This window comes from Mesoplodon mirus (assembly GCF_964341445.2).
Source record: "Mesoplodon mirus genome assembly, chromosome: 4".
NCBI lineage: Eukaryota > Metazoa > Chordata > Mammalia > Artiodactyla > Ziphiidae > Mesoplodon > Mesoplodon mirus.
Window position 1 is genome coordinate 160,142,483 of NC_138979.1, and position 23,175 is coordinate 160,165,657.

At 41.0% G+C, this 23,175-nt stretch overlaps 1 protein-coding gene across 12 annotated transcripts in view; it reads right to left on the bottom strand.

Moving 5' to 3' along the window:
- The window catches only part of ENTPD5 (ectonucleoside triphosphate diphosphohydrolase 5 (inactive)), a 40,436-nt gene that overhangs the window by 11,598 nt on the left and 5,663 nt on the right, over window positions 1-23,175 (bottom strand). For 8 of the 12 annotated variants that reach the window (XM_082619505.1, XM_082619504.1, XM_082619501.1 and 5 more), the window contains 13 exons: window positions 20,362-20,427; window positions 10,703-10,775; window positions 8,829-9,108; window positions 7,722-7,801; window positions 5,480-5,623; window positions 5,202-5,277; window positions 4,872-4,907; window positions 4,440-4,528; window positions 4,053-4,132; window positions 3,284-3,345; window positions 2,220-2,321; window positions 1,367-1,507; window positions 582-638 (listed from right to left, as the gene is read on the bottom strand). In XM_082619505.1, coding sequence (XP_082475631.1) covers window positions 582-638; window positions 1,367-1,507; window positions 2,220-2,321; window positions 3,284-3,345; window positions 4,053-4,132; window positions 4,440-4,528; window positions 4,872-4,907; window positions 5,202-5,277; window positions 5,480-5,623; window positions 7,722-7,801; window positions 8,829-9,045 — 1,084 coding nt within the window. In that variant the 5' untranslated portion in view covers window positions 9,046-9,108; window positions 10,703-10,775; window positions 20,362-20,427. Of the gene's footprint in view, window positions 1-581; window positions 639-1,366; window positions 1,508-2,219; window positions 2,322-3,283; window positions 3,346-4,052; window positions 4,133-4,439; window positions 4,529-4,871; window positions 4,908-5,201; window positions 5,278-5,479; window positions 5,624-7,721; window positions 7,802-8,828; window positions 9,109-10,702; window positions 10,776-11,988; window positions 12,009-20,361; window positions 20,428-23,175 lie in introns of those variants that run through there. The other 4 variants (XM_082619503.1, XM_082619496.1, XM_082619497.1 and 1 more) reach the window with 3 other exon arrangements.

Sequence of the window (23,175 nt, forward strand, 5' to 3'; positions counted from 1 at the left end):
GGGCTTCTCATTGAGGTGGCCTCTCTTGTTGCAGAGCACGGGCTCTAGGTGCGCGGGCTTCAGTAGCTGTGGCACACGGGCTCGGTAGTTGTGGCTCGCGGGCTCTAGAGCGCAAGCTCAGTAGTTGTGGTGCACAGGCTTAGTTGCTCCACTGCATGTGGGATCTTCCCGGACTAGGGCTCGAACCTGTGTGCCCTGCATTGGCAGGCGGATTCTTAACCACTGCACCACCAGGGAAGCCCCATTTGCATTTTTAATGAACTCTTTCAAGGAAGCCTCTGTGTCTATTTTCCATATATTCTGGTGCTCAGTGTTTCATTACCACTGATAAAAGTTTTTCAATTGTTTTTTAAAAAAAGGAAGAAAGAAATGTGGAAAGAAGAAAAGGTTTTCACCGTTTCTCCAAAGTCTCTTGTATTCTTATATTTTTCTTTGCCACTTAATGCTTTTAACTCCTGGTAAAGACAGGAAACCAACCTTCTGAGAGGCTTTCTACTGGCCAAAGCACATTAGGTCACTTTAAGGTCACTGGGGGTGGCAGCCTCACGGGCTCACCTTCAATGGTTTCCACTGACACTTACCTTCCCTTGCTTTCCTTTCAAAATCTTCAACTTTTAAAACACCCCCCTTTTCATAATCTGAAATGAAACAGAACAGTAGTTGATGTCAAAAAGCCTTCCAGGAAACATAAGGAAATTTATCCTAGGAAATTATCCTATTTATAATAATGAAAAACTAAAAATAAAATTTCCAACATTAAAGAATGAGACAAGCAAACATGACATATCCCTACAATATAATCTATACAGTTTATTTTATTTACTTATAATTTATTTTATGTTATGTATATTTAACTACAGCTAAAAAATAGGCCCATTAAAAAGGGGCCATTAAACACGTCAGAAAATAATTAATTCATAGCTCAGGCCATGACAGATCAGATATATACATTCTCACAGCTAAACAAAATGTGTTACTATTATAAGGAAAAATGTTATAAAGGGGAAAGAGGAAACTTTTTGGGGTGAATATGTTCATTGACTTGAATTTGGTGATGGTTTCATGGGTGTATACATATGTCAAAACTTACCAAATTGTACACTTCAAATATGTGCATTTTATTTTATGTCAATTATACCTCCATAAAAATACTTAAAGAAAAAAAAGTCTTCATGTATATTTGTTTAGGCCATCTTCTAGCCCCAAAAGATTCGAAATCATATTCACTCTTCCACTTGGGTGACTTGGGAGAAAAGTACGGTGACCACCTCAACAAGGCATTGCAAATACTCCTTTTGTCCCTTTCCCTTCCCCACCACAGCCCTGCCCAGTCTCCCCCCTGCACTGACACCTGGAGTGAACTTACCAATCATGTCTGTGTCAACAGCTCGGTCATAATAGTAAGAGAAAGCATAGAAGGAGCTTCTCTGGACCTCATCTGGCTGATGAAGTTTTCCTTGGACCACCCTCAGCACTTCAGCATAGCAGGGCTCAAAGCCCACCTCCCCTGATGGGGCAAAAGGTGCAGAGGGGCAAGGTGAGAAAGTGAGAGGCAAGCTGCTGAAGCCAGTGGAACAGCAGGAGGATCAAGGCGAGCTGAGGCTCAGGACAAAGGGCTTACAGACAAAGATGAACAAACTTTTGCAGCCTCATCCCTTTGGAGAACCAGTACCTGCTTCTCCACGGCAGGTCCCCTCCCTAACCTGTGTTCACCAAAAAAGCCACAGCCGACCTCAAGCTGCCCCTTAGCATTATGTTTCATGGCATTTATGAGAAGTATGCAGAGGCTCACCTGCTTCCTTCATGGGAAAAATCAAGTTTTTTCCTCGCGTTTAAGGTCTATGCCTTCTATGCCTTTTATAATACCTAAGATCAATTATTCTTATCGTCTCAATTCTATAACTGAAATAGCTAAACATTAATTGGATCTGAAACAGCTTCACCCTGCTGACGGCAGAGACCCTCAATACATTAGACCCAGGGTAAGAAGAGGTTTCTAATGGATCCACAACACTTGGGCAGGGAAAGAGCTGAACACAGAGTGACAGCTGCCTTGTTCACGATCACTTCACACTACTCCTTGGAAGCACACCAGCATCTATTTGGAACTAGTTCCTGCAAAAGACAAGCTTCTCCTAGCTCTGGAAAAAGTTTCCCATGGAACTTTTCCAGACTTCTACTGCAAAAATAATTTCAACCAGTGAAAAAATATCACCTGCCTTCTTGGTTGCCACCATACTGGTATTTCACACCCGCAAAGATCCACTCTGCTTCCAACCATCTTGGTAGACAGGCACTTCGGAAAGTGTGTCCATCAATTCCTGAAAGAAACCAGACCACAAAGAGGCAAGGGTGTGAGAGAGAAAGAGAGAGGAAGGAAAGCAAGAAGTCAGTAAGGTTGAAAGGAATAATCAAGGTGGCTGGGCCTTAAAATCATATGAAATTAGTTCCACGACTGCGTACTACGATGGGAATTCTTAACTCAGGGTTCATAGATGGGCTTTGTGGGGTTGGTGAACCCCCTGAAACTACAGGCAAACTTTCATGCTTATGTCCATTTGGCAGAGGGGTTGATGGCTTTCATCACATCTCAAATGTAAAACCTACAATGGAATAAGTTCCCTCCTTTCTAAAAAAGGGAAAAAATACTGTTCTACTTTTCTCATTGATTGTTGTGAGGCTTAAATAAAATACACTTGAAAATGTAAACTCTGAAATGCTATATACTCATCACAATAATAGCTTACTGTGAACCACACACCATAAAAATTAAAATAAATGCAAAATCTCTTTTAAGGTGAGGAAACGGGCACAAAAAGTTTAGCTAACTGGCCCCAAATTACAAGACTGGGACTGACCCTAGTTCTGCCTGACCCCAAAAGCTGAGCTCTTTACCCCTCTACTGCCTAGGAAGAAAGGAATGGAGTTGTTCAGTTATTCCACCTTGTAAGTGGACTGCTGCTACCTGCACCTCCCATGTAAAATGTAAAACTAAGGGCTTGAGCAAGCTCCTGCCAAGTTTAACCAAATTTAACGGTCTGCCCCACAGACCGTTCCCCCCATACCAAGAGACTTCATGCTGGAAATGGCTAATAATATATACCAAAACATCTGACCTCATAAAGTAGAAAAGGAATTTGCCATTATGATGTCTATTATACAACACAGGCGTCTTACTTCAGCATCACCCTTTCTGCCATAGAATCACTGCCAAGGTAGGGAAAAGGCAAGCTGAGTACTGGTGTCACTCTCACCCTACCCCAACCAGCACACCCAGACGAACCTTCTGTCTCCAGGGCTCCCAGAGTTGTTAGTCTTGCAGCTTTCAATCCAAATCCCAAGTAACTGTAAAATACAGGATTGACTAATTTCATGTGATCCTGAATTCTCTAGCCTAAAGCTCCCTCTTGCAAAAGTAACATGGTTTCTCTGTCTCACTCTGGAGGGAAGAAAACCTTGTTCTCTGTGCTCTATTCATCTCGTGTGGACAACAAGCAGTAATTCTTGCACAGTTCAGATCAAGGCCATGCAGTAAGAACTTCCCACAGCTATGCTTTAAAGGCCAGGGGCAGTGACACTTCCTAGGGTCCCACACTGGGAACCATCCCCAGAAGAAATCTCATTATCTTAGCTCCCAGCCCAACTGTGATCAAATTCTAGGCTGGATTTTGAACATCTGAAGGTCAGCTTAAAAGGAGCTGACACAGAGCTTTGGCTGAACCTTCTCTGAGTATCCTCTCTCTGGAGAAAACTTGACTCATATTACTTTTACTCTTATATTACTTATCTTTTACTCTTTTACATTATTTTTAAAAATCTTACATTACTTTTTACTTTATTACTATTATATGTTTTTGAGGACAAGAATGGAGAAACCTCTTGGGTCCCTTGGGCTTTGGTAAGTAGCTTAGGTTTCAGTTAACAGGCCTTCAGGGACTGGCAAAGACTTTGTAAGGCTGGTCAGATGCAACAATAGATGTGAAAATGTTTTGAAAAGTTAGGAGAATCATACAATGTGAAATATTATTATTCCTCCATGTTCCCCTCTTCACCTATGTGTATAGAGCTTATAAGTGCTGTTAAACATCTCAAAGGAAGTGAGGTAGCCTCTAGGGGTTTGTTCCAGGGTTTTCTGCAAAACAGAAAAAGCAAAAAGGCTATTCAGGATCCCCAATTACCTGAAGATGTTATCACCACCATCCCTATCCCTCCCCCCCAAAAAATAAGAGATGAAGGAGAAGATTAAACAACTAATCTCACAAGGCTTGAGGAATCAAAGGGACTCTGAACAGTGAGGGGAAGTTCGGTCAGTCATTAATTGACTTGACTCAGCCTGTTCGTGGTGGAGCTGCTGTCTGAAATGGGGCACCACTTTCTTAGCACCACGATATGCCTGTCAAGTGGGCTGGTAACCATACCTTCATATGTATCTGACTCACCTCAAACTGCGGCAGGAACGTGATTTGGGTGGAGGCACCCCCCAGGTCCAGAGTCCCCACAGTCTCCTGGCTGTGGCCATGCAGCTGACCTGTGAATGAGAGCCAGCTCTGAACATCTTCTGTTTCCTGGACAGCCCAACACTCCTCTGTCTGCAATTTCTCTCCTGCTCTTGTCATATATTGGAGGAATTCTGTAAATACTCCACTGCTCCCCAGCCCCAAAGGCTGCCAATAAATGCTAACCTAGAAGGACTCTTGCTGCAGCTGAGGCCTTGAAGGCAGGTAACAGACACTAACTTCCTGTCTTTCCTCACCACCCTCCTTTTTATTAAACAAAAGAAAGAACAATACAAAAAAAAAAAGGTATTTCTGCTCCCTGACCATGTGTGAAACCCAGTTAAGGTCTTAGATATAAACTTGAGAATATATTACCTGTCAGAAAATTCACAGTAACCCAAGCTAATATGCCTAAAAAAAGAGAGAAGACAAAGATTATATCCAGAGCATTTTTTACCCCCGTTCCCTAGCCCCATCTTTACTCTTTTTCTCTCTAAATTTCATGTCTAAAGCATACATTTCCCTCTCCCCATCTTTCCATTTCCTGCTATCCCCTTCCTCCTTGCTTATTTGTTCTCCTTATTTATTCTCCTTACTTAGTTCCTTTTTCTTCAGCACCCCCATCCCTGTTCCCAGTTCCTTTAATCAGATCTTTTGTTAACCCTGGCCCTCTCCCCCTAGAACATACATCAATACCTCTCTCACCTTCATAGGATCCATCCATGATGCTAACACTGTCATCTGGTACCAGGAAAGGTGACTTCCTGAAAATCTCTTTTACCTAGCAAAAAAAGAAAGAAATCTGGATTCCCTAAGGCGATAGAATAGATTTCTGCATTTTGACTGTATCCTATAATGCTTAGAAAACTACACTCTTCATTTTCCCTAGATAAAATTTTAGCAGAACTCACTCCTTTTCCTTAAGAAACTAGAGAAGGAATTAGGCAAGAAATTACTGGTTTCTTGTAAAGAACAAAAACTACCTCAAAGAGCAGAGCCTGGGCTTTCTTTTCTGGCAGTAAGCGCAGTCCCGCTGTTGCCCTCAGGACCACTGGCGTTCTCTTCCAGTGACTTCGAGGGATTGAGTCTTTTGCCACCTCTAAGAGTTCTTGAACAGTCTCAGCACCCTTCAAAAGAGATGATTCACGTATCCAGTGAACAGTTCATTTAGTGGAGCTTGTCCATTCCCTCAGCATGCTCTGGCAGAGTACCAGGAGTGAGGTGGCAGAAGGCTCCAACCCTTCTCTGCTCCACAGAGCAGAAACCTAAAGAAGCGGGCTTCTTTGAAGAAGGAGAAGCCATTTCATTCTGATTACGTTATAATAAAAATGATTCTTGGGCGCAGTGCTTGAGAGTCCGCCTGCCGTGCCCCGGTCCAGGAAGATCCCACATGCCGCGGAGCGGCTGGGCCCGTGAGCCATGGCCGCTGAGCCTGCGTGTCCAGAGCCTGTGCTCCACAACGGGAGAGGCCACAACAGTGAGAGGGCCCGTGTACCGCAAAAAAAAAAAAAAAAAAAAAGATTCTTTTACAGTGTGGTCATTTTAATTATTATTTTATCTCAAATAAAAATTAGCTTCACGGGGGGAGTTCCCTGGTGGTCTAGTGGTTAGGGTTCGGTGCTCTCACTGCTGTGGCCCAGTTTCAATCCCCTGTTGAGGAACTGAGATCTCATAAGCAGCATGGCGCAGCCAAAAAAAAAAGCAAAGAAAAGAAAAATGGTATCTAATATTAAAGAATTTCATATTCATTCACTAATAACAACATATTTTTTTAAAAATTAGCTTCAGGCCAGAAAGTTGGTATGGTGAAAGGAAACAAGGCCTGGAGTTAGAAGACTTGCTCGCTAGCCCTGTGGCCTAACATAGGTCACTTGGCGCTCCTGGGGCTTGGTCTCCTCTGCTGTGAGATGGAGATACCATCATACAAAACTGTCGCATGCGTTAGATGCAGCAGACTGTGTGGAGCTGCCACAAAAATGCCAGCTGCAGCTGTTATTATGCTACCTCTTTTATGACTTCTACAAGGACAGAACACATCAGGTTCATTTTTGCATTACCAGCACCTACCTGCATGGCACACAGCAGATGTTCAAATTATGGTATGTTAAAAACCGTTATTTTAAAGCCATTGTTTATCTGAGTAAACATCTGTTCTGATAACACGCTGCCTCTTAATCATTATAATTATTAGCAACCACAACACAGTTTTACTCTCCAAATGTCAAATCAGTTTCTAATAATGTGGTTGCTTTCAACAACTCCTAATTTTCTAGCACATTTGCCATTTCATAACAGCAAGCTAAGAAAATAAACATCCTCTCGGTTCTTCAAGTTCAAGCCATTTTTAACATCAGGTGTTCCTTTGGTTAATGATTACACTTGTGACACTGAACAACACCTTTATATATGCCACCAAAGTTCAACATTCTGCCTTATTCTATTTTATATCATTGTGGCCTCTGACACGGGGTGCTGTATGTTGTGAGAGCTCAAATGTGAAATACAGTTATGACAGAACTCTACATTCATCTTCTATTACTGAAAATTTTGTTGTCGTGGGTTTTGCCCAATTTCTAGAATATAAGCATGGTTCTGTGCTGTATAAGGGCACTCTGAAGTGGAGTTCACTGGATCTATATTCCCTTAATTGCCATGTGTATACCTCCTACCTTATAGAACTTCACAACCATTTTCTGCATCTACATTAATTGATGCAGTTGATGGCTTCAAATCAAAATCTTAAACAGTAAATACAAAGAGCGCAGTTTCTTTTTCTTTTTTCTTTTTTTAACATCTTTATTGGAGTATAATTGCTTTACAGTGGTGTGTTAGTTTCTGCTTCATAACAAAGTGAATCAGCTATACATATACATATATCCCCATATCCCCTCCCTCTTGTGTCTCCCTCCCACCTTCCCTATCCCCCGCCTCTAGGTGGTCACAGTAAATAGCTTCCCACTAGCTATCTATTTTACATTTGGTAGTTCTTGAAAGACCGTGTTATCCCTGCATGGCCACAATCTATTTTCACACCTCCTTCCACCTAAGCCCTGGTGAGCCTGGGGTGTACAATTACTGTTATCCAGGAGATTAGCTAGGACAGAAAACTGATCTCACACATGACCTCAATATCAGTAGTGAACAGCATGAGATATTTAACAGCAGTGGTGTGGTAAAGTTATCAAGGCATTTGAGAATTGAAACATCTAATTGTAAAAAACTCACCTGCTTAGGTTGATCTACAAAAGCAGAAAGTCCTGGATTCACAGAATCAAAAATTTCCCCTTCCAGAATTGGAAGCTGTCCTATGTTGTCCATGGAGCAAAACAGAAGAGAGATGGCTGATTATCAAAAGTTAGGCTGTCTCTGGACTTCCCTGGTGGCGCAGTGGTTAAGAACCCACCTGCCAATGCAGGGGACACAGATTTGAGCCCTGGTCCAGTAAGATCCCACATGCCACGGAGCAACTAAGCCCGTGCACCACATCTACTGAGCCTGCGCTCTACAGCCCGCGAGCCACAACTACTGAGCCCGTGAGCCACAACTACTGAAGCCCGCGTGCCACAACTACTGAAGCCCGCGCACCTACAGCCCGTGCTCTGCAACAAAAGAAGCCACCGCAATGAGAAGCCCATGCACCGCAACGAAGAGCAGCCCCAGCTCGCTGCAACTAGAGAAAGCCTGTACACAGCAACAAAGACCCAAGGCAACCAAAAACAAATTAAAAAAAAAAAAAGTTAGGCTGTTTCTGATTCTGGGCTCTGTATCATATTAACCTGCTACTTCCCCCAGATATTCCAAGTCATCCCACCTGTGAGAAATGGCTTGCAGGAGTATTGGGTAGGGGGATGGAGGATGAAAAGTAATCACTGAGGGTCCCTCTGCCATTCCTCTGGTGGACACCTAGCTTCTACTCCTTTCCCTAGACTCTGTGTGTAACTTGAGGATAGAACACTGAATATTTAGAAAACGTTAATCTTCAGGGTCCCCTCATCCCCTTTTCCGAGGATGGTAGTGATCTTTCTCTCAAGACCACTCTCAATATTCTGTACCCTGGAGTAACAGTCACCTTTAGAGAAAAGGAAAGACACATTACAGCTGTACTTCTTGGACACATGGGTTTCAGACTACAGGCAGTCCAGATCTCTCTTAATTTCACACTGAATTAAACCATATGTGTTCAGTTATAGCCCAAAGTGTTCTCTGAAGAAAGACATTCAGTCGCTGTAAGATTCTGTAACTGACATCACACACTCTCAGCACATTTATTTCTGGGAGGAGTTGCTAAAGTATGGATGTGTTGACTCTGGTGAGGGTACCAGTTGCACGTACCTGGTAATTTCTGCACAAAGGTGTAAACATGAATTCGAGTTCCAGTGCTCCCTGCATCAAACATAATTCCATACAAGGTGCTGGCACTGACATTGATGGGACACATGGAAGACAGGAAGACACCCTCAAACCAAGTCTGCTGGTCTCTGTGGAAGACAGTGCTGCAAACACAGGACACTACCAGCATGAAAAAGGCTGCCCCCTGGGAAATGGCCATTCTCTTCCAAGATGTAGTGAGTCTTCCGTTACAGAAGCAGTGCTGCTAACACACCTGCAGTGGCTTATAGGACAAAGACACGCAACGTTAGACCAACTGGCCTCTTTGTTTACACCTGTAAAAGAAGAAACACCCATTACAGAAATCCCGCCCCTTTCCCTAAGCTGCTCCTTCTCTATTCCTAATAACCAGCACAACAAGCTAGGCCAGGGTGACACAGGCTCTTAGCACCTTTTCTGAAGGGTACCTGGTTGCAAAAGGACACTGGGATTTGAAATATATTTTCCCATGCTCTGCTTTTAATTGTAGGGTGGATCTCACATACTCAAAAGCTCTCTCTGCCACCCTGCTCCTAATGTTGAATCTAATTTTTTTCTTTCCATTTTGACAATTTTGTCTTTAGATCATATACTAACACTTCCTCTCTCTTTCCGTCTCTTTCTTCTTCTTTTTTTTTTTTTTTTTTTTTTTTGGCCATACTGCATGGCTTGCGGGATCTTAGTTCCCTGACCAGGGATCAAACTGGTGTCCCCTGCAGTGGAAGTGTGTAGTCCTAACCACTGGACTGTCAGGGAATTCCCTCTTTCTTCTTTTTGATTGATAAACAGAAGCTTCAATTTCTGAATTAAAGTTATAAAGTTATAAAAAAGTTACAAAGTCCCTAGTATTGGGGTGTTCACAGCCTTTAAAAATCAGGCCACCTGTGACAACGATATGGCCAGTGGCTTGCACATTCAACCACATTTTAAGGAAATAAATCAACTTAATTCAAAAACACTTAACTAGACCATTATGGTTTTTAAAACATCCTTCACAGGTTAGGCCATGTTATCTCCATAAGAACTTAGAGCAGGTGGGCAAATTAAGACAGAAAGGCTCAATGACTTGTTGAAAGTCATAAAGCAGGTCAGTGGTGAGTTATGGCAAGTTACTGCCTGTATTTCTTAACATGTCCTTAGCAAGGCAAGAAACTTATAAGTGCTCAGCACTGTTTGTTCTGGATTTGTATATCATGGTAGGTTGGGTACAAATGATGCAGAAAACCTAGAATAAGATACATGGGAAAATGTCTCCTGCATAGGCTGTATCTTCTCCTGGTATTAATGAAGAATGCCCTATCTATCCTCTAAGATTTAAGGCTTCCTTAATTGCCCTTTATGTACTTTGCTCAAAACAGTTTTGGGTCTTCTGATCCATCTTTCACCTCTGAACTTCTCCTTGTGTGAGTCATAGCTACTAGTTAAACAAGATCTAATTCCAAAGTCCCCATTCCCAGTCCGCAAATCTCTAATAGAATACTTGGTATATCTGGAGTACAGATTGAGGATCCTTAATCATTCTCAGGTTTGTGGATCTCCCAGGGTTCATTTTATCAAAATGCCTCCCTTACCAGGTGACATATCATATAAAATAAAGCTAATTAAAGTTAATTGCATTTGGAATGTAAAACTATTTAAAATAACTAGAGTTGTTCTGAAGTACCTCAAAGGCAGAGTTAGAATTATCAGTCTGAGCACTCTTCAAGGCTGAACTTCTGTCGTTAAGAATGAGAGCTACTGGCTAAGGAAAGGAAAACTTAGAATCTCAAACAAAGGAAGCTCATCTCAGGAAATCAACCACTGCAAAAGGGCAGCTGCTTGGCCAGATTCATACTCACATCTTAAATCACTCCCTTTGGTGGATTCTTCTTTTCCAGCAACTAGGCTGGTCATGTAGATCAATCTAAAGAACTGAAAAAAAACCACCTTTCAGATTCTGAGTATTAACAGATCATTGCCTTGTTCAAAGTTCAAACCATATTCCACATTCTCAGGAAGTGTATTTAGGGGCTCTCCAGTCACCAGCCTGCTTCCATCACTATGACTGATTCCACAGCAACTTCTTCAGGGCTCACTCATATTTTCTCTATTATTGTGGTTTCTGAAAAAAAACTGCTCCAGCTTCTGTTTCCATTAAGCAAACATTTGTTTTCTTCCAAAAGAAATTTCAAGGAGAAAAAAAAATGCATAATAGGTATCTGTTTTCATGAAGTGAAAACTGCAGTCATACCAGGTGTTCAGTGTAAACTAAACAGTAGATTTTAGGAAAAGCAAAGGATGAACACATAAAACGCACCTTCTGCTCTCAACCCTTACCTTCTAACACCACTTCCAATCTCATTTTTCTTTAAGGTTAGCTACTTTAAGGATGGTATTAGAAAGGCTTACAACTTAGAGCACATATAATGGTGCACTATTTTACATGACACAGCCTACAAGGCTTGCTCAAATGTCCCCTTCTCAGAGAGTCCTTCCTTATCTACTTTATTTAACATTGCAACCCACCTGGTCACATGTACGTCTTCTACCTTCATTCCCTGTTTATTTTTCTCCACAGCACTTCTCACCTTCTAATACACTATATAATTTAATACTGGCACATAGTAGGTGTTGAATATATACCCTGAAGGGATGAACAGTGATCCAGTGACTCAGGGACTGTATCTCATCCATTTAATAATAATAGCTGACTTCTTTCCAAAAGGAGAGTAACTACCCACCCATGGGAAGATCATGATTCCAAACTTTAAAGGATGGATTGTTTCTCCCAATGTGTTATTTACAAAGTTTTATACGCTACTCAAAATAATGTACATAGACTGAAGAGTATATATCAGTATATTTAAATCCACTCCTTTCAGAATTGGTCTTCTCAATCTCTCTGGCTATCTCCTTATTCACCCCCAACAAAGCCCTCTCATCAATTCTTTTGAGACTTTGGTGCCAGCTAGGGTTTGTCACTATGCCCATCTCCTTCTTTTCAGTGCATCTTTGTCTCTGTAGTAAACACCAGTCCTTCCCCCTCAGCCTCCCCAAAGCATCACACTCTGGATTCCCTTCTTCCATGTCACCCAGAGTTTGAGTCCACAATCCCACAGGATGCGGGCCCTACCTGTGTGCTCACCTGCTCGTGCCTGCCCGATCTCTGTGAATCCTTGATTTCACTGTTGGTTGCCTTTTGCTCTTTGCTCCTATTTCAGCCTTTCTGAATCAAGCTAGCTTCGTGAATCATATTCACCTTTGTGCTAGTTTGCAACTAACACATGGCATTCTGCTAACTCACTCCCTTCTGTATCCTTCATTCCTCCGTTATCTACCTTTTTTCTGAGTATACATGATTGTCTGGTTCATCTACTTTTATAATAGTTAAGTGCCAACTGGCAGAATTACTGCCTATAGGGCTGAAGTTGCTGAGGAACTGAATTCTGTGTGGTTTTTACACAGGAGGTTATAATTAATGTTTTTACAACATTATTTAATAATGCTATGTTTACAATTAAAAATATGTAACCATGTAAGAATATTGATTCATGTTTTTACAACATTAGCCCAATAGTAGAGAAGTGAATAGCACTCCTCAATAGCTTCCATCCTTGAGATGAACTTAGAAGGCTGGCATTGAATTGTCTAATTAATAAGCATCACTGAGTTTCTAATATATACCAGACACTGTGCTAGCTTCTAGATACAAAAGAGAATTCAAATATAGGCCCAGAAGAAACAGACAAACCAACAGCTATAATGTACTGCGGCAAGTTCTCTGACAGAACTATGCACAGGGTATGACAGCAATGGACATAAGGGACAAGTAACTCATCTTAGAAGGAGAAGGATAGAGCTGGAAGGGAGTGGGAGGCTTTTTAAGGGACGAGAGGCATAACCTGAGTCCTGAATCAGACAGGAATTACCCTGGGGAAGTGACACAGGAGAACCTTGAGAACTTCAAATATTAAGAGCTCAGTATGGCTGGAATGTAGAGGTGTACCAGAATAAAGAGGACAGGTGTGAGAAACCATTGTTCTGGAGGCATCAAATCAGATTTCCAAATGAGTGGACTTGTTTCCCTTATACAGTTCCATGGTGACACCTGACAGTTATTTATGGCTTTCTATCCCCTCCTTAAGCAAATATCAATATTGACTGATCTGAATAAAATGACAGTATTTCCCAAAAGTGTAAAATAATGGAATGAGAGAAGTGACTAGAAAGGTCTACCAAAACATCTGAAAACACTGAAATGTAAAAGCTCCCACTGCCAATTCTTCTGAGTTCCACAGCATAGCTGGCTTTAACAAAGTTAAAAATTAAACATAAAGCAAATTTAAAGTGTAACTAGAATGAAATTTTTAAACAGTAAGCTGAACCATGGGAATGGATTAGCCAAAACACCCAGAGCATAAGTTAGCCAAGCAAAGTAAAACCAAGGTGGGTCTAATAAGGTAAGTCTGAGATAGATTTCAGCACGGTAAGCAATGCCTCATTTGAGGATGTAACTTAGGACTTACATACCTGATACCAAGGGCCAGAGCCCTGGAACACTTTGCTATTTGAAGGGTATACAGGTGAAGGTACATAATATCTTTTTTATTTCTAAAGCCAAGTACTGAGCGGGGAACATGTCAGACATCAGGAAATACGTCCGAAATGAACTTGGTACAATTGGGCTAATGGTATCTGCAGACAGCACCCTCTTTCCCAGTGTCTTACTATGGCTATGTATCACATCCACAACTCCCATTTCCCCTCCAAAGCAGCCTATAGGAGTGCTATTCTAGGAAGTCTATTTATTCACATATTCGTTCATTTAGCCATTCCAGAAATTATCAGTTGCCTAGTGCTACTTATAAGTATAGCAGGCAAAGATGAATCATCTTAGACCTGCCCTTTAAGAGACTACTGTAGGGCTTCCCTGGTGGCGCAGTGGTTAAGAATCCACCTGTCAATGCAGGGGACCTGGGTTCGAGCCCTGGTCCAGGAAGATCCCACATGCTGCGGAGCAACTAAACCCGTATGCCACAACTACTGAGCCTGCGCTCTAGAGCCCGTGAGCCACAACTACTGAAGCCCGTGCACCTAGAGCCCGTGCTCTGCAACAAGAGAAGCCACCACAGTGAGAAGCCTGCGCACCGCAGCCAAGAGTAGCCCCCGCTCGTCACAACTAAAGAAAGCCTGTGTGCAGCAACGAAGACCCAATGCAGCCAAAAATAAATTAATTAAAAAAAAAGAGAGACTACAGTAAACAGGAAAAAAAATACATGTCCATTTAATTACCTTTGTAAAGTTAAAATGTGACAAGTACCACAGTTCCATGCTCTGAGATTTCAAAGCAGGGAGAGATTACTTCCAGCTGGGATGATCAGAGAAGGCCTTGTGAAAGCGGTGGCATTTGAGGAGGGTACTGAAGAGGGGAACTAGGGACAGAAGAGGAGCGCTTTTCAGGAAAAAGAAATAATATGAATCAAGACACGGATGCAGAAAGGGGATTGGGGAACCCCAAGGGATAGTAAACAGAGCAGTTTGACTAATTGTAGTAGAAAATAAAATTGTAAAGGCAAACTGAGGTCAGACAGTACAACACACCAAATACTCAGCTAAGGAATTTAGACTTCACTTTGCAGGCGATGGGAAGCCATTGAAAATTTTGAGCAAGGGAGTGTCACAAATATGAATCTGGCAGTTACATGTAAGAAGGATTAGGGTGGGGAGCCTTGGTAGGTTCCACTCACTTGTCTAATTCTACAAGTGTTTACTGGTGCCTACGAAGTACTAGGTGCCAGAGAATTAAAGGTGAATAAACAGACTTTTAAATTCAAGATGCTCAGAGTGTGGCAGAGGTGACAGATACATATACAAATAACCACATCTTTTAAAGTTAATAACAAAAATGCTAAAGGAGCCCAAAGCACAGATGACTAACTCTACCTAGAGGATTAGGAAAGGCACTGAGATGACATTTAAACTGATTATGAAAAATGAGCAGAAGTACCTACATAAATAATAGAGACATGCGGACAAAGAGCAGAGAGACTATAAAAAGATGAAAACAGATAGCAGGGAAATTATGGATAGTCTTATTTCATTTTTAAATTTCCTCAAGAATTTTCTGTCATATGGATTTGAGAAACAATGAAAACAAAAAAATAGAAGATTAGAGGGGAAGGGGTATAAGAAGGTTAGCATTTAATGCAGAGGAAAGACTGTGGCCAAAGGAAAACAATCTGAGGTAATAATAATAATAGCAACTATTATTTACTGAGATCTTAATATCTGCCAAGCACTATGTGAAGTATTTTACATGGACTATCTCATTTAATCTCACAATACCACCCTGTGAGGTAGTTCTATTATTAACATCACCATTCTAGAAATAAGAAAACTGAGGCTTAAGTAATTTAAGACCACACAGTAGATAAGTGAAAAGAGCCAGAAATCAAACCCAGATGGACTAATTCCAGAGCGCACAGTTTTAACTGCTAGGTCACAGGAAAGGTCAGCCAGTGTGGTACTAGGGAAAGGTAGCTATGGGGGTGGGGAAGACAGTGCAGAGCAGAGAAAGATGGTCAAAGACTGGCATCAGATGTGAAAGTCTTACAGCAGCTTGATCTCTTTCCTGTGCACGACCAGGAGCTTTTGATCTGTTTCCCGCTGGTCTATCTACCTTTATTACATTTCCAGAATCTGACCGTTTCTGACCACTTCCACCACCACTGCCTTGGCCGGAGCCGCCATCCGCTGTCATATGATTTACTCTAATATTGTCCTAACAGATCTCTCCTTTTACCCTGACTCCCCTAGAGTCTATCTTTAACATGCAACTAAGTCATCCTTTAAACTATAAGTTAGAGCATGTCTCTCTTCTGCAAAGTCCAGCACTGACTTCCCATTTCCCTCAGGGCAGCAAGGTCCAAACAATAGCCTTCACGGGTCCACCTGCTCCGCCTCCCACCCCATGACCTCTCGGACCTCATCTACTAACAGTTTGCACCTCACTCACCCCACCCACACTCCGTGCTGAAACGTCACACATGCTCCTGCCTTATGGCCTTTGCTCTAGCTGTCCCCACTGTCTGGAACAATCTTTTCCCATATATCCACTTGATGAATTCCTGCAACTCCTTCAAATCATTGTTCAGATGCTGCTTCTGTATAGGGGCCTATCTTTACTACTCTAACCACTCTCCCTCACTCTCCCCTACCTCCATCTGCTTTCTCAATCCCCCTTACACTGGTCTACGTTTTTTCTCCACACCACTTATCAATTCTAACGTGCTAGAGAGATTATTTACTATGTTTACTATCTGCGTTTCTCTGATAGAATATAAGCTCCTTGAGAGGAGAAATCTTTTTTGTTTTGATGTAGCCCAAGCACCTAGAAGAGTATCCATCCAGTAAGGTGCTCAATGAGAAGTGACAATAGAAATAAAGTGCAAAGTGACATAAAAAGGGAGAATACTTTCATAAATAGTTAAATTTTTAAGAGAGAATGATTAATGAATACCTATTCAATTTGTTTTAGGAGGAGCTATAATTTTCTTTTTCTGAATCTATTAGGTCTATAGCTAAATTCAATCTAACAAAACACATTCAACTGTTAAAACTGTGATAAAGTGATTTTCCAAAAAAAATCTATAAGATAGTAAACACTGTTTACATTGTCCAAATTCTCTTCTACATATCAAATCAATAAATATTTTAGGATCCTGTACCTTAGTTATCTATTGCTGCACAACAAATAACCCCCAAACTTAGTTGCTTAGAATGACAAGAAACATTTATTATCTCATAGTTTCTAGTTCAGGAACTTGGGAGTGGCTTAATTTGACAGTTCTGGCTCAGGGTCTCTCATGATACTATAGTCAAGATGCAGGCTGGGGCTGCAGTCATCTGAAGGCTTGGATAAGGCCGAGGACCCACCTCCAAGATGGCTCACTCAGTGGTTGGCAAGCTGATCTTGGTTGTTGGAAAAAAGTCTCAGTTGCTTCCCACATGGACTCTCTATAGAGCCTTAAATGTCTTCACAATGTGCTGGCTGGCTTCCTCCAGACTGGGCAATCCAAGAGAGAGCAATGCAGAAGCAGCAATGCTTTGTACGACCCTTCAGGTCATACACTATCATTTTCCCCATATTCCATTGGTCATACAGACCAATGCTGATGAAATGTGCAAGAGGACTACACAAGGGCACAAATACTAGGAGGTGAGGATCAATGGGGCCATCTTGGAGGCTGGCTACTGCCAGTTATAACCAGTATTTGTATAGTATTTTGTATTCAGCTTTTTCTTTCCAGTTTATATATATTCCTATTAACACAACTTACATACTTCTTGCTTTAGAAATTATATATTATTCCAATGATATTAACTACTTTTTATAAATTTACTTATTTATTTATATTTTATTTTTGCCTGTGTTGGGTCTTCGTTGCTGTGTGCGGGCTTTCTCTAGTTGCAGTGAGCAAGGGCTACTCTTCGTTGTGGTGCACAGGTTTCTCATCACAGTGGCTTCTCTTTGTTGCAAAGCACAGGCTCTAGGCGTGCAGGCTTCAGTAGTTGTGGCTCACGGGTTCTAGAGCGCAGGCTCAGTAGTTGTGGCACATGGGGTTAGTTGCTCCGTGGCATGTGGGATCTTCCCGGACCAGGGCTCGAACCCGTGTTCCTTGCATTGGCAGGCGGATTCTTAACCACTGTGCCACCAGGGAAGTCCCTCCAATGATATTAACTCTTAAAAATTAAAAATGTCATAGACTTTTAACTGCTCTGAAAATATCATATCCCACCACTTGAAGCCATTCATTTTTTCTGTTAGAGTCCCAATATTTTACTTAAGGAAAAGAATTAAAGTCAGAAAAACTACAATTCAAACAATGTCCTGCTTGTTTCTAAGAGTGAAAATGAGTTTAAATACTTCATATAAAAGTCAGATAATTTTAGAAAAGAGTAGGAAGAAAAGAAGTGAGTCATTACAGATTACAGACATCAGTTAATAACTGAATAATAAAAATTAAATACTAAATCAAGGAAGATACAGAGTGAAAATCTATTAACAGAATAGCAACTTTCTTCATGCTACATACAGAAGAAAAATTCTAATACAATGGTAGTATTAATAATTAATACTTAGGAATCTGCCTGCCAATGCAGGGGACACGGGTTCGAGCCCTGGTCCGGGAAGATCCCACATGCCACGGAGCAACTAAGTTTGTGCGCCACAACAACTGAGCCTGTGCTCTAGAGCCTGCAAGCCACAACTACTGAGCCTGCATGCCACAACTACTGCAGCCCGCATGCCTAGAGCCTGTGCTCCACAACGAAGAGAAGCCACCGCAATGAGAAGCCTGCACACTGCAACAAAGAGTAGCCCCCGCTTGCCGCAACTAGAGAAAGCCCACGCACGGCAATGAAGACCCAAAGCAGACAATAAATAAATAAATAAAAATAATTAATACTTAGGTACTGAAGAGATATTTGGTAGAAAGGGATAAGACTGACAACTGGCACAGATGTGAAAACCACTGAAAAATTTTATAACAAGCATTTTTCAAATATTAACTAGATAAAAAAAGGTTTATTAAAAAAACCAACTTTTATTAGATTGTTGCCAAGGAGCTATAATAAGACCTGTGAGCATGGAAACTACAGGGGAGAGATAGAATAGGAAAAAGAATTTCCCAATAATATGAGTTGTCTCATGTTGGTGGGGAGAGGAGAATTCTTGCCCTAAGGGCTCAGCCCAAATCTGATCACAAGTGGATCTGTGATCAGATCTGTCCAAGTGGATTCACAAATCAGAAGGCTGGTTGAATGAGATTTCTTTCAAGGTCCCTTCAACACTAAGATCAAATACTCTCTCAATAAAGGAATTGGAATTGGTAGTTACCAACAAATATAAATAGATTACTTCTTTCAGTACTTTATTCCACTTTAATAAAAACATCATTAGACATGTGTCAAGAAGGCCCACTCTGTACAATGCACCATCTGAGTCTTATACTGGAATGAGGTCAGGCAGTGCATGATTTCATTGTTCACTGTTTCAGGCTTGACTCAGCTACAATCGTCACCACATAGGGGAGCCGTTGCTACTGCTGCCTCACTTTCCTCACAAGTCACAAGGCCTTTTCTTCCCTATTCATTACAAGTAGAAAGTCCTGGGCTTCCCTGGTGGCGCAGTGGTTGAGGGTCCGCCTGCCGATGCAGGGGACGTGAGTTCGTGCCCCGGTCCGGGAGGATCCCATGTGCCGCGGAGCGGCTGGGCCCGTGGGCCATGGCCGCTGAGCCTGCGCATCCGGAGCCTGTGCTCCACAACGGGAGAAGCCACAACAGTGAGAGGCCCGCGTACGGCAAAAAAAAAAAAAAAAAAAAAAGTAGAAAGTCCTTTAGGTAAGAAGATACTATTAATCAGGAGGGGATTAATATTGCCCCAGTGAGCAAATATAATGAAAATCTAAGGTGATAAACTATCTCTGCCTCCAAACCCATATCCACCATGGGAGGCACTTATGTGCAGAAGAGGAATTGCAAGGATCAGTGCCATGTGTCACTGTTTATACTGGAGTTTGTGGGAAGAGAAGTGAAAACATATTTTCCCTTTCTTGTTATCAACTGAAAAACAGCTACTCCTTCAAACATGTTGAATCAGTATGAAAAACTTGAGAAAGGCAAATATTACAATGATACCTCATGTATAAAGCAAGGAACAGGGGTGCCATATAAGTACATTTCCTCAAATGTGTCTTTTTTAAAAAACATTTATTTATTTATTTATTTTGGCTGCACCAGGTCTTAGTTGCGGCATGCAGGATCTTCATTGCTGCACATGGGATCTTTTAGTTGAGGCATGCAGACTCTTAGTTGCGGCGTGTATGTGGGATCTAGTTCCCCGACCAGGGATCGAACCTGGGCCCCCTGCATTGGGAGCACTGAGTCTTACCCACTGTATCACCAGGGAAGTCCCTCAAATATGTCTTTACAATATTTCTTCTCTAAATACCATAACATTTTTATTTTAATAGTGTTTGGTAAAAATGTTTCTAAAGTGACATATTTTATTTATGGTTCAGAGCTATGATTATGATCATCAGCTATATTTTTCTGTAAACTTCGGATGCCTTCAGGGACTATCGGTCTGTAGGACTGTTTGCCCTTCTGCCAACGAATAGTCGCAGATTGCTACGCTTTTTGAGCTAGTTTTCCTTGACTTCATACTATCTATTATCGCTGATCAGTGTTGTCATGTGCCTGACTCCTTCAATAAGCTGCCATCATCTAATTTTAAAAAAGCTTTTGTGGGATATGAACCAGACAGCCATAATCATTAGACTTTTATGTCAACTTACACAAATGAGGGCCTCTCCAACAAATAAGGGTTGTGGAATCTGTGACAGCTTTTACTAGCTCATTGATACCTTTCCATTTACTACGAGCTCTCAGCTAGGAATAAGAAAGCATAAATCTGACCTATGGAAAAGTAGGGTATTACTTTATATAGGTTACTTACCAATATCTTCTTTTCCTTCTAGGCTTTCCGCTTTGTTTCCTTCAACTAATGTATCACTTTTTCAACCTATAGAAGATGGACGTGGATACTCATAAGACCAAAGTTCTCTTTTTTTCTCTCTTGTCAGTATGCCTATTTTTGATTCAATTATCTCTTTTTGCATTTCTTTTTCCAATCTATTCAGGCTCTGGAAAGCAGATCACCAAGTTAATCTCCTGACTTGTAGTCTAGTACTCTTGGGCTCTTTCTCCTCTTTCACAATTTCTTTTCAAACTACAACTGCAGCCATTCTAATAAAATCACTTGTTTACAAAATCAGCAATAACAAGGGGAGGCAAGGCACACTCTCTCTGAAAGCTAGAGTACATTACTGTGTAAATGTATGTGTGCACATGTATCGGGGGGCAGTGATTAAAGAGCTAATTCATAAACAAAGTACATAAGTTTAGGCACTTTGTGAGGTCCTTTTTTGGCTGTGAAGAACTCAAATACCAGTTGTGTGTTCCACAATGTGATCGAGAATGGTACTACTACATAATGAGTATGTGGTTAAAAGGGACTAAGCCAATCCCAGTCCTAGGTACATATCCACAAGATTAAAAACAGGGACTCAGATATTTCTATACCAATGTTCACTGCAGCATTATTCACAACAGTCAGAAGTGGAAAAAGCCCAAGTTTCCATCAACAGATGCATAGATAAACAATATAGTATACACAAATACAATGGAATATTATTTAGCTACAAAAAAGAAGTTCTGATACATGCTATGACACTGATGAACCTTGAAAATGTTACGCTAAGACACACACAAAAAATATGAGTCCACTTACATGAAATATCTAGAATAAGCAAATTCACAGAGACAGAAAGTAGACTAGAGTTTACCAGGGGTTGGGATGAGGGGAGAATGGAAGTTATTGCTTAACAGGTCCACAGTTTTTGTTTGGGGTGATGAAAAAGTTTTGCAAATAGATAGTAGTGATAGTTGTACAACACTGAGTATATAATTAATACCACTGAATTGTATACTTAGAATGGTTAAAATGACAATTTTTATGTCATATATATTTTACCACAGTTAAAAATTTTTTTTCTTTAAAAGCAGAGGGAACCAAGCACTGCAAACATAAGATCATAAGAGGAAAAACTTTGGCTACTATCTCAACAGAGCAACAGTTATGACAATGTTCATCCCTGAACTACCTCATGAGCCAATTATGACTTAAACTCTGATACTCAGAAAATGTCTTTGAGCATCTGAGTTTATATAGTATCTTCTATTTTCCCAGAAAGAGAAAGTTAAACTTACCAATGCAACATAAACCTGAAAATTATACATTTAAGAGAGGATGTGAACAATATTATAAATTCTAACTATAGGGCCTCCAAAGCAAACATTTTCAAGAAAGGCCTTACATTTTGTTTACAACTTCAATGCTTCTCCAGGTATTCCCTTGGTATCCTAGGATGGAATGAGTGGTATCTACCCCTAAGCATGCAATCTTGACAACATTTCTATTAAATCTTCCTTTTAAAAACACTCATATTGTGTACATGCTAATACACTGAACTCAAAACAAGAGACACCTCAAACTGGCATCTCCAAACATCTCCCTTCCTCCATGCCCCCGCCCCATACAGAGAGGGTTAAATGGATTCTCTAATTTCCTGTCTTTGTTAATGGCACCACAAACTTCCTAATTCACAACTCAAAATCTTCATCATCTTTGAATTCTCATCTCATGCCCCCGCCCCATATAGAGAGGGTTAAATGGATTCTCTAATTTCCTGTCTTTGTTAATGGCACCACAAACTTCCTAATTCACAACTCAAAATCTTCATCATCTTTGAATTCTCCTCTCATGCCCAATCTCTTATCAGGGATTGAGGATTTTTGCTTTGCAATATCTTTCCCATCTCCTTCTTCCCTCCTAGCTTCTTGCTGATATCTAAAGTCTGGCCTTTATTACTTCAGACTTGGACTGCTATAGCCTCTTAACTGGTCTTCCAGTCACCAATGTCTCTCTTCTCAAACCCATATGCTACTGTCTTCCTAAATACTACTTTCATCGTTTTCTCACTAGACTGTAACCCATATCATGGCAGGGATTCATTCATCTTTGAGAACATTGCATAACCTGGCATATGCAATGGTTAGTTAGTTCATCAATGTTTGTTGAATGAATTAATGAATATATAAGTCACATCACTTTCCTTCTGAAAACTTTCATCAATTTCCCAGTGTTCATAACAGAAGTTACAAACTCAAATCCTGAAATACCTACTGGGGCCAGGCAGAAAATGTAAGTAAGTAAAGGTGTGTGTAATCAACAGGAAGTTGTGGGGACTGTGTAAACTGGAAAGCACATGTCCTATCTTGTCCCATCTAAAGGGTAAGTTGCTTGCTGTTCCCACAAATTGCTGCCATGATGAAATACAGGCTCAGTATTGTCAGGTCTTCTGATTTTTCAAAATAAGCTAAAAGCACAGATTTCTACGTAGAATCTAGTTTTTTAAATAGTGACAACTAATTCCATTAAAAAAACAAAAAACAAAAACAAAACTCAAAAAACCACCGTGCAGGCCAAACAAAACATTATCTATGGGCCAAATCCAGCTCTCGTTTCAAGTTGGTGACTCTGCTCTGTAGGATTAAAAGACAAACTTCTTGCCTAACGTTCTAAGTCCTTCTAAGTCCCAGGCTACCTTAACCAAAGTTTTTTGCCCACTACTTTCATACAAGAACCCTTTGCTCTAAGCACACATCAGAGCCACCTGGAGGGCTTGTTAAAACATGGATTGCTGGGGGA